At 42.4% G+C, this 16505-nt stretch overlaps 1 protein-coding gene across 2 annotated transcripts; it reads left to right on the forward strand.

Annotated features, from left to right (window-relative positions):
- The first annotated feature begins 297 nt into the window (after positions 1–297).
- Positions 298–14165, forward strand: PTGER4 (prostaglandin E receptor 4). Of its 2 annotated transcripts, XM_015451149.4 has the most exons (4): positions 298–863; positions 1336–2251; positions 5783–5874; positions 12207–14165. In XM_015451149.4, exons 2-4 carry the CDS (start codon positions 1379–1381, stop codon positions 12298–12300), a joined length of 1059 nt encoding a protein of 352 aa, XP_015306635.3. In that variant the 5' UTR covers positions 298–863; positions 1336–1378; the 3' UTR covers positions 12301–14165. The 2 variants fall into 2 exon arrangements, with proteins under 2 accessions (XP_015306635.3, XP_005556840.1); XM_005556783.5 differs by lacking the exon at positions 5783–5874.
- The last annotated feature ends 2340 nt before the right edge of the window (positions 14166–16505 follow it).

Here is a 16505-nt window from a genome sequence, read left to right on the forward strand (position 1 = left end):
CCCACTGGAAGCCGAGTTCAGGAGCGGCTAAGCGGTTGCCGGGGAAAGCACCGGGGCTTCCCAGGGTCTCCTCCCGGCTCCCACTCCGCAGCTCAGGGGGCGGGAAAACCACGGGAGCCGCCCCGCCCCACGCAGCCCAGCCCCGCCCCAGCCCGAACACCGCCCCCCGCCGGGCTCCCCAGCGGCGCCCAGGGAGGACGCGCTCCGCCCCCTTCCAATCCGGCCAATGGGCGTCCGGGCAGCGCACGGTTTGCCTCCGCCTCCGCCAGGGAAACTTGGAGGAGGAGAAAAGTTTGTACAGAGGGTGGAAAGGCGAGAGCGGAGCTCCAAGCCCGGCAGCCCGAGAGGAAGATGAACAGCCCCAGGCCAGCGCCTCGGGCAGAGTGGACCCCGAGCCGCCCCCAGGTAGCCAGGAGCGGCCTCAGCGGCAGCCGCAAACTCCGGTAGCTGCCCGAGCTGCCCGTGGCTGGGGCGGAGGGCGGCCAGAACTGGGGACCGAGGCTCCGCGCCACCTGCGCGCGTGGCCTCACACCTGAACGCTGTCCTCCAGCGGACGAGACCAGCGGGCACTGCGAAGCTGGGACTCGTCTTTGAAGGAAAAAAAAAAATAGCGAACAAGAAATCCAGCACCATTCTTCACTGACCCATCCAGCTGCCCCTCTTGTTTCCCAAGTTTTTGAAAGCTGGCAACTCTGACCTCAGTGTCCAAAAATCGGCAGCCACTGAGACCGGCTCTGAGAAGCTGAAGGTTTGGCAATTTCCAGACTGAGCGGGACAAGGTGAAAGCAGGTTGGAGGCGGGCCAGGACATCTGAGAGCTGACCCTGGGGGCTCGCGAGGCTGCCGCCGCTGCTGCTGCTACAGGTGAGATGGCGTTGGGCTGGCTTTGGGGTCAACGGGTAGCGAACGCGGAGATGCGGCGCTCGCCGAAGAGAGCCAAGAAGGGAAGAGCGCGCTCTCCAAATTGCTTTTGTAACTTGTTTTCAGTGAGAATTTCATTGACTCAGAATCTATCGGGAATAGCAATAGGGAGCTACTTTTCCCTTGAGATGGCTCTTATTCATCTTGGCAATGGAGTGAGTTGGGTTGAGGGCAGGAAGAGGAATGGGAGAAGCAGTTTATAAATATTAATGTCAGCAAGAGTGTGCTGCTGGCAGGACGTATCAGGAGCCTAGAGATTTTGGTGGCCGCAGTTGGTAAGTGGCTACAATCCAGAAAGTAGGATCGAGTTGCTCCCCTTGGCTTATCAGTGTATCGTTTCTTGGGCGCGCGTCTAACACCTTACAAGTGGTAATTTCCGCTCACGGCAGCTTTGTCTCTCTTCTACCATCCCCAGACCCAGCCTTGCACTCCAAGGCTGCGCACCGCCAGCCACTATCATGTCCACTCCCGGGGTCAATGCGTCCACCTCCTTGAGCCCCGACCGGCTGAACAGCCCAGTGACCATCCCGGCGGTGATGTTCATCTTCGGGGTGGTGGGCAACCTGGTGGCCATCGTGGTGCTGTGCAAGTCGCGCAAGGAGCAGAAGGAGACAACCTTCTACACGCTGGTATGTGGGCTGGCTGTCACCGACCTGTTGGGCACTTTGCTGGTGAGCCCGGTGACCATCGCCACGTACATGAAGGGCCAATGGCCCGGGGGCCAGCCGCTGTGCGAGTACAGCACCTTCATTCTGCTCTTCTTCAGCCTGTCCGGCCTTAGCATCATCTGCGCCATGAGTGTCGAGCGCTACCTGGCCATCAACCACGCCTATTTCTACAGCCACTACGTGGACAAGCGGTTGGCGGGCCTCACGCTCTTTGCAGTCTATGCGTCCAACGTGCTCTTCTGCGCGCTGCCCAACATGGGCCTCGGTAGCTCGCGGCTGCAGTACCCAGACACCTGGTGCTTCATCGACTGGACCACCAACGTGACGGCGCACGCTGCCTACTCCTACATGTACGCGGGCTTCAGCTCCTTCCTCATTCTCGCCACCGTCCTCTGCAACGTGCTTGTGTGCGGCGCGCTGCTCCGCATGCACCGCCAGTTCATGCGCCGCACCTCGCTGGGCACCGAGCAGCACCATGCGGCCGCGACAGCCGTGACCTCGGTTGTCTCCCGGGGCCACCCCGCCGCCTCCCCAGGCTTGCCGCGCCTCAGCGACTTTCGCCGCCGCCGGAGTTTCCGCCGCATCGCGGGCGCCGAGATCCAGATGGTCATCTTACTCATTGCCACCTCCCTGGTGGTGCTCATCTGCTCCATCCCGCTCGTGGTGAGTGACCAGGGCTGGGGCCCCACCCGGCCCTTTTCTCGCATCCACCTCCCTCCTCCGTTCCCCGCTCCCCGCTTTCCCTCTCAGTCTTTGGCAGTGAACGTGTCTCCTTTAGGTCGGGGCTGGGATTCCCACACTTTCTCAGAGCGGGCCCAACCCTCTTTGAAGTCCCAGTCCTAATGAGATTTAGCAGGTGTTTTGCCCCCACATCCCCCAGTTTATGTTCCCGAAAGCCTGGGTTTTTTTCTCTACCGGGACAGCCCTTACCCCTCGCTGCCTGACATTGGCCGAGTCTTCCAAGAAAACCCCCACCCCCTCTGTTAGATGTGGAGGGGAACCTGCTGTAGTGTAACTTAGCCCACTCCTCCGTACTGTGAACTGTGAACTGCAGAACCTGAAACGTCAGGGATGGTGATCTGTTCGTTGTAAACCATTTCTAAGGAAAGTGGGGTTTTTGGTGTTTTGATTTATGCAAGTTTTTTTGACTTTTTCCCCCCGGTGGATTGCGTAGAATTTTAAAGCTAGAAGAGATATCAAGAGGTATTTTAGTCTAACTCCCTCACTTCACTGAGGGAGTGAATGATATGCTTAAAATAATCCAGCCAAACCTACAGAGTCAAGCTAGGCTCCCTGCTCTACCATGGTGTGCCCTGGGAGGGCAGCTTAAAGCACACAAATTCTAATTCATACACGGGGCAGGGTCCAGACTCAGTTTCTTTCATTCTGTGTAGGCCAGGAAAGCAAAGTTTCTCAGGGTGACTAATTATGGAAAAGCTGGTATACATGGGGTATGGGATTTGAATTCTCTACAACTGTGCAAGAAACAGTACCATTTTAGAGAAACCGAGATTTAGAGATGGCTGTCTTCGTTTCTTCAAGCCAAAGCTCTACAGCTTGTAATGGACCTTTGGCCCGTCTGAGGCCAGACCCAGCTCATTGTGTTATTACATCACGTCTCCCTCCTAGAACATTTCTCATTTTGGCCTTTGTAAAGCGTGGGTTGGAGTTTTGGTACACTTCATTTTTAGTTCATCTTTTAAGAATTGCCTTTGGATTAACTTTTAAAATATGATAAACAGAAAGGCTCAAACCCTACCTAGTTCTTTACTTTGCCTCTGACTAAAATGGAATGCACCAGAAGCAGATGGGCAGAAGAATGCAATACTTTATCTAGAGTTTCTCTTGAAAGCAACTAGTTATGAGTTCTTCCATCTTCCAAAACCCCACATTCCTGGAAATTCTAAACTACCAACTCAAAAAGAGATAACTGCTTTTTCTTATGCTTATTGGGAACAAGAGAAAATAAAATGTAATAGGCTATTATTCCTTCCTTTTCCTTATTAATACTGTCCAGGGATCTTTGGTGTCGAAATATTATATCTCTGATAAAAGTGACTGTAAATGGAAGGAACTTAGAGGGGGCTGAGAGCCAGAATACAGTAGCTTCTTACCAATTTGTATAAACAGTAATAAATATAATTGGCCATAAGAGCCTTTAAGCCATTCCAGGACCCAATATAATTTACAGAGTTAAGTCACACTTGAGCCACATAAATACATTTTATTGTCTGTAATGGCAACCTAGAATAAAGTGAGATTTTGGACAAAAACAACTCTGCTCCTGATGGGGCCCCTGTTCCTGGGCCTCTGCCTTGTGTTTTACAGAACAGTAAATGACAAAGTGAATGGTTGTTATTCTCAGAACATCCACTTAAAGGGACAGAGGAATTAGAGCTAGAAGGTTAGCAACATGCACATACTTTATATGTGTTTTGGTTGGAAGTAAGCCTGTAAAGCTATGGATTTCTGCACAGCCACAGATGAATTATTTTCTTCTAACATCTAGAAAGACATACAAGGCTTAATTCACCTCGTGGGCTGAAGTGGTAGACCTGGACCTAAGATTCAGGGCCCTTACACAAAGCCATAAAATTATTTGAGGACCTAGAGGCGAGAAATTATAGGAGCTGTATTTGTGGTTTGCAGATTAACCACATTTTAACTAACAAGAAATACTGTTCACCTGTATAATGTTAGTAACATGATGTAAATTTTAAGTAATCTTAACCTGAAAATTGAAACTAGCTCAATTAAGAAGTAATCCCATTAGTCAAGTATTTATGTAGCTTTTTGAGAAATAAGGAATCCTACAAATAGCAGTGGCATCAGTTTGTCGCCCTTAGTTTTGGGTACTAAAATCTAATTTCAGAATCGGTTTATAAATCAGTGATAAATGATGGGTTCATTATACTACCCCCCCACCCCCCCACAATTCAGCAATTACTGAACTAATCGAAAACCCTTCTGCAAATACAGTTTTCCTTGGCTTCCTTTTACAACTTTCTTTTTTCATGTTTTCATATTCATATTATAAATTAAGATTAAAGCTCAGAACTCTCTGATATTGAAAGCAGATGAGCCTATCTTCAGTTCCAAAGAAACTAATGAAGCATCTAATTTTATCAAATCAAGTGGTTGCTAATCCCATTTAAGGAAAATCAAAGCGTTGGAATTATTTTAAATGCTTTGGAAAGGCTAACAAAGCAAATATAGCTTACTTGGAATTTCAGAAAGCTTGATATAATACATAAGGAAAACAAGCAGCCATTGAAAAGCAGCCAAGGTTTTGCCTCTTGGACACCAGGGAAGAAAGAACTACAGCTCTTAGAGGGGGTTGGGTTGGTATTGAGTTTAGTATAAAAAAATAAAATTTAATTTGCTATCCAAAATATACATGTTTCATAAATAGAGCTAAGATTGGAGTGGAAATTTGAGAAAGGTTGGGAAATTAGTTGTGGATATAAGGAACTGTGCTGAACCTTCAGAATTCTTTGAACTGGGTCATAATGAATGATCAGAGAAGGTGTAAGTATGATCTACAAGGAACATCACATGACAAGATATTGTAATGGGTAGGTGGTTCTTGTCATTTTGTCCTTTCTTCTATTTATAACCAGTCTCAGGGTTTTTTAAAATATAGGAGAATTTTGGAAGTGAGAACTTCCAAAATTTTGTGAGAACAAGAAGTGAGAGTCTACATTTCAGATAAACAAAAAGGACTGCATTCTTTAGAAATATGCAAGCAAGACAGCCCCTTAAGGTCCTGGTGCTAAATGCTGTAGCTAGATGAATTTCTAGTGCCTAATTTTTCAGTTACTAATGAATATTAAGATGATTATTATAATCAAATATTTTGCCTCAGGGCTAAACAGTTACTATAGGGTTTGGAAGGGCATTTTCCCCCATCACAAGCAACCCAAAACTGTATTTATTGCTTACTTGTTTCTTTTATTTTTTAACTCTGAAGTAACAAATATTTATCTCAGCTAGGGGCAGAATGGCTAATTTGATTAATCTTCTGCTTTGGTGAAGTAAAACTTAGATTCTTAGGAAAATACTTCCTGTGAGTGTTTACTTGGTTCCTTACTGTAAACTCGTCATCTCTATAAAGCTTTCACCAGCATTTGATCAGCAAAAGTTTATAAGGACAGATGAAAACTTTGTAAATAGATATACTTTTGTTTACTGTAGGCAAACTGGAAGTGGAGTCATAAAACAACTGATGGGATGTCAGATGAGTGTGAAGCATATCTACACATACAAGAGAAATGCCATACATTTGGGTATGACTACAACAGAATCTAAAAGACTGGATTTGTTCAAATAAATTTGGCTAAGTTTAAAAAATGGCAATGCCCAGAAGCAAGTTTTAAGTCATAACATGAAATTGTAGACCCAGTAGTAGTAACTTGAAGACTATTGAGTTCCATAAAAGTAAGTTATTTCCACATCTAGCATTTCATTTGAATCTTGAAAAGCTCTAAGGAGAAAGTAGGGCTGACCAGTATTTTCACTCTCTCTACACCTCAGTTTTCCCAGCTGCAAATGAAGAATTTATATCATTCTGCAACTTACAGGGTAGCTATAGGTGAGTCCTCATCTAATGCTCATTTCACCATGCTTTGCTGACCTGTCAATTTGTTTGTATTGAATATCTCCTAACAAGTTTTTTTTTTCTCAGCGCTGAAGTGATTCTTGTAGTCTCTTATTAGAGTATTCAATGTGAGAGCTTAAAAAACAAAACAAAACAAAAAAGAAACATTCAGTGTAGAGGTTGACCTATAAAGCCTGTAGAAATTTAACTTGCCTTCTACAAATGGCCAGTTAGTGGCCTAGAAGGAACAAGAACCAAGCTCTCCTACACACCACCCAGTCAAGAATTCTTTCCACTATTCTTTACTTGAAAAAAAGAAAGTGATAAGAACTTCTAGTAACAGCTGTGTCAATTTTGGACTCTTCACAAGGCAGTGGGATAACTGAGCACATACAGATAATTCCTTTTATGTGCTTGGAACAGAACAAGTAGCACACACATTCAAATCCAGCTACAGATCTTGTCACTTATTGGAAAGCATTACTACTGTTTTGACAGTCGATTACTAAATCTGTCTAATCAAGAATTCAACATTCTTTCTTCAACATTCCCTGCAAACAGATTATTAAGTAGGAAGTACATGTTTTTGATGTCATATTATTAACTGTATCCCAAAGCTACCTCTAAGCTACAGTTTTCAAATTATTGATATATTCCACACTGGGCAAGCTTCCACATATGGGTTCAAAAAACGTAATGAGAGCCAACATACCTGTTCTATGATAGGCGCTGCGCTGTGCTAAGCACTTTGATCATTTGTACCTATGTTATAAGGAGTGGAGCCAGGATTTGAACAGAGGCTTGTTTGCTTCCAAAGCTTGGGCATCTATCTCTATAGCATATAGCCTCCTTACAGCTTTCTTGTCACCACGTCTTCTTCTGAACTGATTGCATTTTCTGCAAGTTATGTTCCACTGCTCCTGAACCCTAATCTCTAATCATCCTAAAAAGGTGTGAATAACATAATTTTTAAAATGCAGCTTGGTGTGTTGGCATGTGCCTGTTTCCCAGCTACTTGGAAGGTTGAGGCTAGAGGATTGCTTGAGTCCAGGAGGTTGAGGCTGCAATGACCATGTTTGTATCACAGCACTCCAGCCTGGGTGACACAGTGAGACTCTTTCTAAAATAAAATAATTTAGAATACTGTAATATGCCAATATGAACAACAAACCACATATACACATTAGCAGCTACTAAGAAAAATACTTAAAATTGGAAGAAAGGAGATATGTCATTAGTATTCAGTGAGTTTTTTTGTTTTTGTTTTTGTTTTTGTTTTGAGACAGAGTTTCCCTCTTGTTGCCCAGGCTGGAGTGCAATGGCACAATCTCAGCTCACCACAACTTCCGCCTCCCGGGTTCAAGCGATTCTCCTGCCTCAGCCTTCCAAGTAGCTGGGATTATAGGCATGCGCCACCATGCTCGGCTAATTTTGTATTTTTAGTAGAGACAGGGTTTCTCCATGTTGGTCAGGCTGGTCTCAAACTCCCGATGTCAGGTGATCCGCCTGCCTCGGCCTCCCAAAGTGCTGGGATTACAGGTGTGAGCCATCGCGCCCGGCCGTATTCAGTGAGTTTTTTAATGATTTTTTTCCGTCCTGACTCAGAGGTTTTTTATCAGCAACACACTCCTCCAACACTGAAAACTGCCTGAACTTGTTTAGTCGTGTAACATATAGGGCCTGTTAGACAAGAATTCCGAAAAGTGCTTTCACCCGCTCACAAGACATTGAAGCACTACTCCAGATGTTCCCATCTCAACTGCGGTTGTCCCTGCCCTCTTGGAAACAGCAAGTCAAGTAGCCCATTTAAAGTGAAGCAGAGGTTGCTATATGTTTTCAAACATTGCAAGATGCGTGGAGTTTTTGTTTGTTTTGTCTTTTTTCTTTCCCTACTTGAAGTAAGTCTCAACTGAGATATGTTGCAAAGTAAAACTCATATTGATTCTTTCCAGTTTGACCAACTTTTGAGGATGTTTTTACCCAAATTTGAACTTTTGCTCTTTAAACTCATACTTTTGCTACCCTGTGAATTCCCCTTTATTGAAAAGACATTGAATGACCAGGTTCAGTGGCCTGGACTAATTGTAAACTTTTCCTCCCCCATTTCCATAATTTTAATATACTTTTAATATAGCCTCCTTTCCCTCCTATGCTAGTCAAAATCCATTGCTGCTGTAGATAAGATGAGGCACAGAAATGATTCTTTCCTTGCCTCTCATCACCTTTGATTATGACAACCTATTATTGTTTTACAACATTCCGACCTTTCTAAAAGGCCACAGAAATTTTAAAATGCTAACTCCTAATATACTTCTTTGAATGGCTACAAATTCCATTTTAACTGTTCAAAATTTTTCTTCCTTTCAGTAGTAGCCATGTTTCCTTTGAGGTTGTCGCAGGAGAAGCAACCAGCAATAAAACATTTTCAGTGTCAAAAATCTCAGAAACGTCAGGTTGAGACTTAACCAAAATTCTGTTCTGCGAGTCTCAGAGATGGCTTTACACAGTGCTTATTAGGGAGGGAGGATCAGAAACTCTCGAGTGGAGCAACACTGCCACCTGGAGGCTTGAAGGCTCAAGTTCACATAAACCCGGCCGTAGGTCTTTTCCAGAGACCACACACAGGACTTGATACTAACAGATTTAAATCCATCATTTCTTCTACCCTTAGGAACATAGTACGTGATGTGAATAAAATGTAGAACTCATGCTTTTTACCAATAACTCCATTGTCAAGAAATAATGATTAAACAGAAAGCCAGACTGGTAGAACAGAAAAGGCAACATGGAGGTCCAGACCAGATTGCCACCAACAGGGCGGGGGACATCCTAAGTTCCTCAAAAGCTCTGGGTCTCAGTAACAAATACCTCATCTGAGAAAAGGCCTGTACAGTTGAGGGAACTGCTGAGTTTCCAGACATAGCTGAAGACCACAAAGCTTATGGAAGCAAGAAACCAAGATGCTTTATTTTACTAGTAAAATATTTTTTATTATTTTTTATTTTATTATTTTTATTTTACTACTAGTAAAGATTTTTTTTAAATCAAGTATGCTTTGCCTTGTTACTATCATTTATCCCAGCATAGTTTCTAAAAGTATTTTAAGAGGCGATATTACATACTGATGTTCATTCCAGTTCATTCTTGATTTAGCTGTCTTCCAAATATCAAGATATTAATTTCATCTTGGCTAGAGGCTTTGACTATTTTATTCTCTGAGATTTACAAGCCCATAATCCCATATCCGAAATATTTAGGGGCAGATGAGTTTCAGAATTTAGAATTTCTTGGCTTTTAGAGAAGTAATCAATAATATATTGCAAAATATGTAATATTCTCATCAGAATTGGAACAGTACTCCTGGACCAGAACATAGGAATATTCACTCTAAGTGGAATAAATTGAACTAAATGGCTTCACAGTCTGTTCAGTTCAGTTTTTGCTGCCAAAATAAGTTTAGGTCAGATTTTGCAATAAGTGTAAGTTCTCAAAACAAAACAACAACAAATGAAATGAACAAAAATCTTTTGATAGAGGATCAGAGACCTATAGCTAATTAAGATCTAAATTCCAGTTAAGGAAGAAATAGAAATGCAGTTCTACGTTACTGATCCAGTATTGTTCTGGAATAAATTTAATATAAGTTTAATTTTGCAGGTTAATGAAATGTATTTCTTCAAATATTTTAAACTTCCTTCTTTTATCCAAATTGTTGAAAATCTTTCTGAAATATCCCGACCCAAATATTGTTACATCTAGTAAGTGCCAAAAGAACACATGCAAATGGTCAATGAATCGCCTTTTCCATTGTGAACTGGCACCAGCCTCAACTAAACTATCCCTGTTCTAGGTGATTCATGTACCATGAGTCATTCATTGTTATGCTGTATATAGTAAGGCAGCAATGTCCTCAAGTCTTGTTAGAGATATTTGCCCCTAGTTAAACGGCTCCAGCTATGCTTTTGTGAGTTCTTCTTGCTCCTTTTTGTGGTTTTTATGTATCTTCCTTGACTGTGAGACTCAACCTCTTCTCCCTAACCTAAAATAATTACTAAAGGCAAGAAATAATTAGTAAATAATTACTAAAGATAGATGGCAATTATTTTTATTTCGATACTACTATTTCTATTTCTATATGAATTACTCCTGCTATTTCTATATGAATTGCAGATGAGATTTTTATATAAATGATCCCAGTGGAATTAGAAGTAATATCTAGGCAAAAAAAAAAATCATAATACTTTGAGAGTGAATTTGAGGCTGAGCATGGTGGCTCACTCCTGTAATCTTAGCACTTTGGGAGACTGCGGTGTGCAGATCACTTGAGCTCAAGAGTTCGAGACTAGCCTGGGCAACATAGAAAGACCTCATCTCTACAAAAATAATAAGTTAGCTAGGCACGGTGGCACACACCTGTAGTCCTGGCTACTCAGGAGGCTACGGCAGGAGGATTGCTGGAGCCTAGGAGCTCAAGGCTGCAGTGAGCAATGATTATACCACTGCACTCCAGCCTGGGCGACAAAGTGAGACCCGGTCTCAAAAAATATATATACATGTACATTTAACAAATGCATTTTCCTCTAAGGAATAAAATGATCATGTAAGTTTACACAAATTCATGCTCCATTCGCTGAATCATTTGAAGTTCCCAGATGTTGACATATCATTTCATCCTTCCATGACTTTGCACATGGAGCTACGTCTATTTGAAATGTGATGTCCTTCCTTCTAAATTTAGCAAATTCCTACTCATCCATCGTGATTACTATAACTGGGGAACAGAGTCATAGAGAAAATGAAAACTATTCTGTGGTCATTCTGGGTGACAGGAGATCCTGCTGTTGGTGTAAAACTTTTCAGCATATTCTTTCTAGACTAAAATAAAAGAATCTGGCCTTATTCTGATGATTAGATGGTTAATTGACTTATAAAATTAGTTCCCTTTAAATTATGTAAAATGACAGCTGGAATAAGAGAAATCAGTAGCTTTTGGGGGAAAAAAATTACTTCATTAGAGTTACAAAAACTTAAAAGCACTCGCAGAAATGAAGTTAATAAAATGTTTCTCAAGAACACTTTATACATATGTGACCTGCACTCACATTGCATTTTTGTATACTGTCTTTGCTCTAGGGAAGATAATCATAAGATAGTTACAAAAATATTAAAGCCATACTAACTCAGAACATATTAATTGCATTTTTCCAGTGACTGGTTTTTCTTTTTCTTTTTCTTTTCTTTCTTTTTTTTTTTTTTTTTTTTTTTTTTGAAACAGATTCTAGATCTGTGGCCTTGGCTGGAGTGCAGTGGCGCCATCTCAGCTCACTGCAACCTCTGCCCGCCCCCCCCGGGTTCAAGCGATTCTCCTGCCTCAGCCTCCTGAGTAGCTGGGATTATAGGCATGTGCCACCACACCTGGCTAATTTTTGTTTTGTTTTTATTTTTTTGAGATGGAGTCTCACTCTGTTGCCAGGCTGGAGTGCAGTGGCGTGATCTCAGCTCACTACAACCTCCGCCTCCTGGGTTCAAACGATTCTCCTGCCTCAGCCTCCTGAGTAGCTGGGACTACAGGCACATGCCACCATACCCAGCTAAATTTTATGGTTTTAGTAGAGATGGAGTTTCACCATGTTGGCCAGGATGGTCTCAATCTCTTGACCTTGTGATCCGCCCACCTCAGCCTACCAAAATGCTGGGATTACAGCCGTGAGCCACCGCACCCAGCCTAATGTTTGTATTTTTAGTAGAGATGGGGTTTCGCCATGTTGGAAAAGTTGGTCTGGAACTGCTGACCTCAAGTGATTCACCCACCTCGGCCTCCCAAAGTGCTGGGATTACAGGTGTGAGCCACCATACCCAGCCCATGACTGGTTTTTCTGAGGCTTGTTATGTAGCTTCCTCTTTTCCTGGAACTTGAGAAATGAAGGCAGGTTCTTAATATTGCTAAGGTAGACATAGCATTTATATGTTTTCCCAGTTGATGAATGATGAAATCTAAATGTGCGGATCTCACTTATGCAGGTGCGAGTATTCGTCAACCAGTTATATCAGCCAAGTTTGGAGCGAGAAGTCAGTAAAAATCCAGATTTGCAGGCCATCCGAATTGCTTCTGTGAACCCCATCCTAGACCCCTGGATATATATCCTCCTGAGAAAGACAGTGCTCAGTAAAGCAATAGAGAAGATCAAATGCCTCTTCTGCCGCATTGGCGGATCCCGCAGAGAGCGCTCCGGACAGCACTGCTCAGACAGTCGAAGGACATCTTCTGCCATGTCGGGCCACTCTCGCTCCTTCTTCTCCCGGGAGCTGAAGGAGATCAGCAGTACATCTCAGACCCTCCTGCCAGACCTCTCACTGCCTGACCTCAGTGAAAATGGCCTTGGAGGCAGGAATTTGCTTCCAGGTGTTCCTGGCATGGGCCTGGCCCAGAAAGACACCACCTCGCTGAGGACTTTGCGAATATCAGAGACCTCAGACTCTTCACAGGGTCAGGACTCAGAGAGTGTCTTACTGGTGGACGAGGTTGGTGGGAGCGGCAGGGCTGGGCCTGCCCCTAAGGGGAGCTCCCTGCAAGTCACATTTCCCAGTGAAACACTGAACTTATCAGAAAAATGTATATAATAGGTAAGGAAAGAAATACAGTACTGTTTCTGGACCCTTATAAAATCCTGTGCAATAGACACATACATGTCACATTTAGCTGTGCTCAGAAGGGCTATCATCATCCTACAACTCACATTAGAGAACATCCTGGCTTTTGAGCACTTTGCAAACAATCGAGTTGACTCACATGGGTCCTGAGGCCTGCAGCACGTCGGTTAATACCCCACTATGACAGAGGATTGTGGTCACAACTTGATGGCTGGGAAGACCTACTATCAGTTTTTCTACTTGATAGGAGGATGGCAGAAGTTTGGCTGCTTTCCTAACATCCAGAGCTTCGTCGTATTTGGCACACAGCAGAGGCCCAGATATTAGAAAGGCTCTATTCCAGTAAACTATGAGGACTGCCTTATGGATGATTTAAGTGTCTCACTAAAGCATGAAATGTGAATTTTTATTGTTGTACATATGATTTAAGGTATTTAAAGTATTTTCTTCTCTGTGAGAAGGTTTATTGTTAATACAAGGTATAATAAAATTATCGCAAGCCCTCTCCTTCCAGTATAACCAGCTGAAGTTGCAGATGTTAGATATTTTTCATAAACAAGTTCTAGTCAAAGTTGAAAATTCATAGTAAGATTGATATCTATAAAATAGATATAAATTTTTAGGAGAAAGAGTTTAGTATTATCAAAGGGATAAAGAAAAAAATACTATTTAAGATGTGAAAATTACAGTCCAAAATGTTATTCTTTCCAGGCTATGTATAAAATACATAGTGAAAATTGTTTAGTGATATTACATTTATTTATCCAGAAAACTGTGATTTCAGGAGAACCTAACATGCTGGTAAATGTTTTCAACTTTTTCCCTCACTAATTGGTACTTTTTAAAACATAACATAAATTTTTTAAAGTCTTTAATAAATAACCCATAATTAAAGTGTATAATAGAAAAAATTTTAAAAATCTAAGCAGCTTATTGTTTCTCTGAAAGTGTGTGTAGTTTTACTTTCCTAAGGAATTACCAAGAACATCCTTTAACATTTTAAAGGATGGCAAGTTGCATCAGAAAGAGCTTTATTTTGAGATGTAAAGATTCCCAAATGTGGTTACATTAGCCATTCATATATATCAGAAGTGCAGATTTGGGGCACTTACTGGTCACCTTGTAACAGTTTTGTGTAACTCTCAGTGATGCTGTACACATATTTGAAGGATCTTTCTCAAAGAAATATTAAGCATGTTTTGTTGCTCAAAGTGTTTTTGTGAATTGCTTGGTTGTAATTAAATTCTGAGCCTGATATTGATATGATTTTAAGAAGCAGTTGTACCAAGTGAAATTATTTTGGAGGTTATAATAAATATACACATTCAATCTGAGTTGCATATCCTCAATTTGGGAAAACTTGTGGGGTGGGGGTTTGTTGTTTCAGGTCATCATCTATATCCTTTTTTATATATTTTTTAAATTTATTGGGAAATAATTTTAAAGAAATGTTGCAAGAAAAGTACAAAGCCTTGGATACACTTAGTAGAGAATGACACTTTACTCAAAGCCTCCAGTTTGTATGGGTGATGGATTGAGACAGTATTATGCCTAGCTTGCGACATATAAAGGACTCAAATAATTATTACTAAAATTAGCATATTTTACGTTTTGCAGTTTTTTTAACTGCCATTTATTTATTTATTTATTTAGTTATTTATTTATTTATTTATTTATTTTTGAGACAGAGTCTTGCTCTGTCAGCCAGACTGGAGTGCATTGGCACAATCTCGGCTCACTGCAACCTCCACCTCCCGGGTTCAAGCAATTCTCATGCCTCAGCCTCTTGACTAGCTGGGATTATAGGCGTGCACCACCATGCCCGGCTAAATTTTGTATTTTTAGGAGAGACATGTCATGCCATGTTGGCCATGGTTGGTCTCAAACTCCTGGCTTCCAGCAGTCTGCCCACCTCAGCCTCCCAAAATGCTAGGATTGCAGGCAAGAGCCACCATGTCCGGCCCTTTTTACATTTTTAAATGCAAATTTTGTTCATTTTTTGAGTGAGTTATGTATCTGCATTAGTCAGCTAAGGCTGCCATAAAATACTATAGATGGGTGGCTTACACAACAGAAACTTACTTTCTCACAGTTGTGGAGGGTGAAAGTCCAAGACCAAGGTGTCAGCAGAGTTGGTTTCTCTTGAGCCCCCTCTCCTTGGCTTGCAGATGGCTCCCTTCTTTCTGTGTCCTCAGATAGCCGTTTCTCCAGGTGAGCACATCCCCGATGCCTCTCTCCTTATAAGGACACCAGTCATACTGGATTAGGGCCCCATCCTTATGACCTCATTTAACCTTAATTCGTCCCTTAAAGGCCCTCTCTCCAAATATAGTCACAATGGGGGTTAGGGCTTCAACAAATGATTTTTGGGGGGCAAGTGTCTTTTTCATTGTTGAGCCTGATTTATTCTTAAACTAGCAACCAAGAAAAATGAATTTCGGCACTGCTCCATCATCTATTCCATATTTATTTATAAAATTTAACAGCTATGCAATGCAAAGATTATTTTTTATTTCTTGCTATGGGACACTTGTTCCAGACCATTTAGAGAACTTCGAATTTTCTACACAGGAAAGTTCTGATTGTTTATCGGCTACTATTAAGTCCTCACATCTCAAAAGGATATAACAGACAAGAAGGTAATTTTAACACCATATTGTAATCTTTGAGACAATCTAACCAATTAAATCAAGTATGTTAGAAAAGATAGATTTGCAGGACTATTAAAATGGTACTTTAGGCCAGGTGCAGGGGCTCACACCTGCAATCCCAACACTTTGGGAGGCCAAGGCAAGTGGATCACTTGAGGTCAAGGGTTCAAGACCAGGATGGCCAACATGGTGAAACTCTGTCTCTCTTAAAAATACAAAAATCGGCTGAGCGTGGTGGCTCACGCCTGTAATCCCAGCACTTTGGGAGGCTGAGGCAGGCAAATCACGAGGTCAGGAGTTCAAGACCAGCCTGGCCAATATAATGAAACCCCATCTCCACTAAAAATATAAAAACTAGCCAGGCATGATGGTGGGCGCCTGTAGTCCAGCTACTTGGGAGGCTGAGGCAAGAGAATCGTTTAAACCCTGGAAGCAGGGGTTGCAGTGAGCCAAGATTGCACAACTGCACTCTAGCCTGGGTGATACAGTGAGACTCTGTCTCAAAAAAAAGAAAAATACAAAAATTAACCAGGCATGGTGGCATGCAGCCAGCTACTCAGGAGGCTGAGGCAGGAGAATCACTTGAACCCAGAATCACATGAGCCAGTATCGGCCTCTGCACTCCAGCCTGGGCGACGGAATGAGACTCCATCTGAAAAAAAGAAAAAAATGGTACTTTGTGCAGCCATAAAAAAGAAAGAAATCATGTCCATGTCCTTTGAACCAACACGAATGAAGGTGAAGACCATTGTCCTAAGTGAACTAACTCAGAAACAGAGAAGCAAACACTGCATGTTCTCACTTATAAATGAGAGCTATACAATGGGTACACATGGTCATAAAGATGGAACTAATAGATGCTGGGGACTCCAAAAGTGGGGAGGTGGGGGAGAGCAAGGGGTGAAGAATAACCTACTGGGTACTATGTTCACTATTTGGGTATTGGGTACACTTGAAGCCCAATCCCCACCAGTATGCAATATACCCATTTAACAAACACACACACATACCCCCCGAA

Source organism: Macaca fascicularis, chromosome 6, assembly GCF_037993035.2.
Source record: "Macaca fascicularis isolate 582-1 chromosome 6, T2T-MFA8v1.1".
NCBI lineage: Eukaryota > Metazoa > Chordata > Mammalia > Primates > Cercopithecidae > Macaca > Macaca fascicularis.